At 59.6% G+C, this 532-nt stretch overlaps 1 protein-coding gene across 1 annotated transcript in view; it reads left to right on the top strand.

Annotated features, from left to right (window-relative positions):
- Positions 1-532, top strand: part of LOC104992408 (butyrophilin-like protein 2) — a gene marked incomplete at its 3' end in the record, with an annotated part of 21786 nt that overhangs the window by 20811 nt on the left and 443 nt on the right. Inside the window, 1 exon segment of the mRNA XM_010845272.1 lies at positions 86-231. Within this exon segment, the coding sequence (XP_010843574.1) occupies positions 86-231 (146 nt within the window).

The following is a 532-nucleotide window of genomic DNA, read 5'->3' on the forward strand; positions in this document are numbered from 1 at the left end:
GAAAAACTCCAAACAGAGATGGGTAAGCAGAGATGGTTGGTGTGCATGAGTGTACATGAGCCTCTGCCCTCCCTCCACCCCTGAGGAAGGCGATGCTCCCTGGACAAAGCACACACAGTGAAGGCGACACCTCGTGACCCAGATGAGAACCTGGGGCATGATCTTCCCAAGTCTCACCTTAGTACTGGAGGGACCAGCAAAGCGCAGTCTCACGAGGCACCTTTACACTGCGTAACCTGCCACCTTCCGTGTCCGTGGGGACCCCCGTGAGCCCCAGACGGATGCCTAAAATGGGTGCAGACGGAAGCTCTGCCCCACTGGGCGGGAGGAGGGGGAGTGTGTAGGGGACGGCACGGGACCGCTGGTGTGAGTTTCTGGCGTGAGTAAGCAGTGCTGTCGTGATACTGGAGGTCCTCACCCCCCCACGCCTGCACCCCCTTGCCCTGCTATGGTTTCTGCACCTGCTCTTCACCCCTGGGGGCCTGACCTCATCACTGTTGGGAGGAAGCTGTGACTTTCCTGGATGCAGCCT

The sequence above is a fragment of the Bison bison genome, unplaced genomic scaffold (genome assembly GCF_000754665.1).
Source record: "Bison bison bison isolate TAMUID 2011002044 unplaced genomic scaffold, Bison_UMD1.0 scf7180017864214, whole genome shotgun sequence".
NCBI lineage: Eukaryota > Metazoa > Chordata > Mammalia > Artiodactyla > Bovidae > Bison > Bison bison.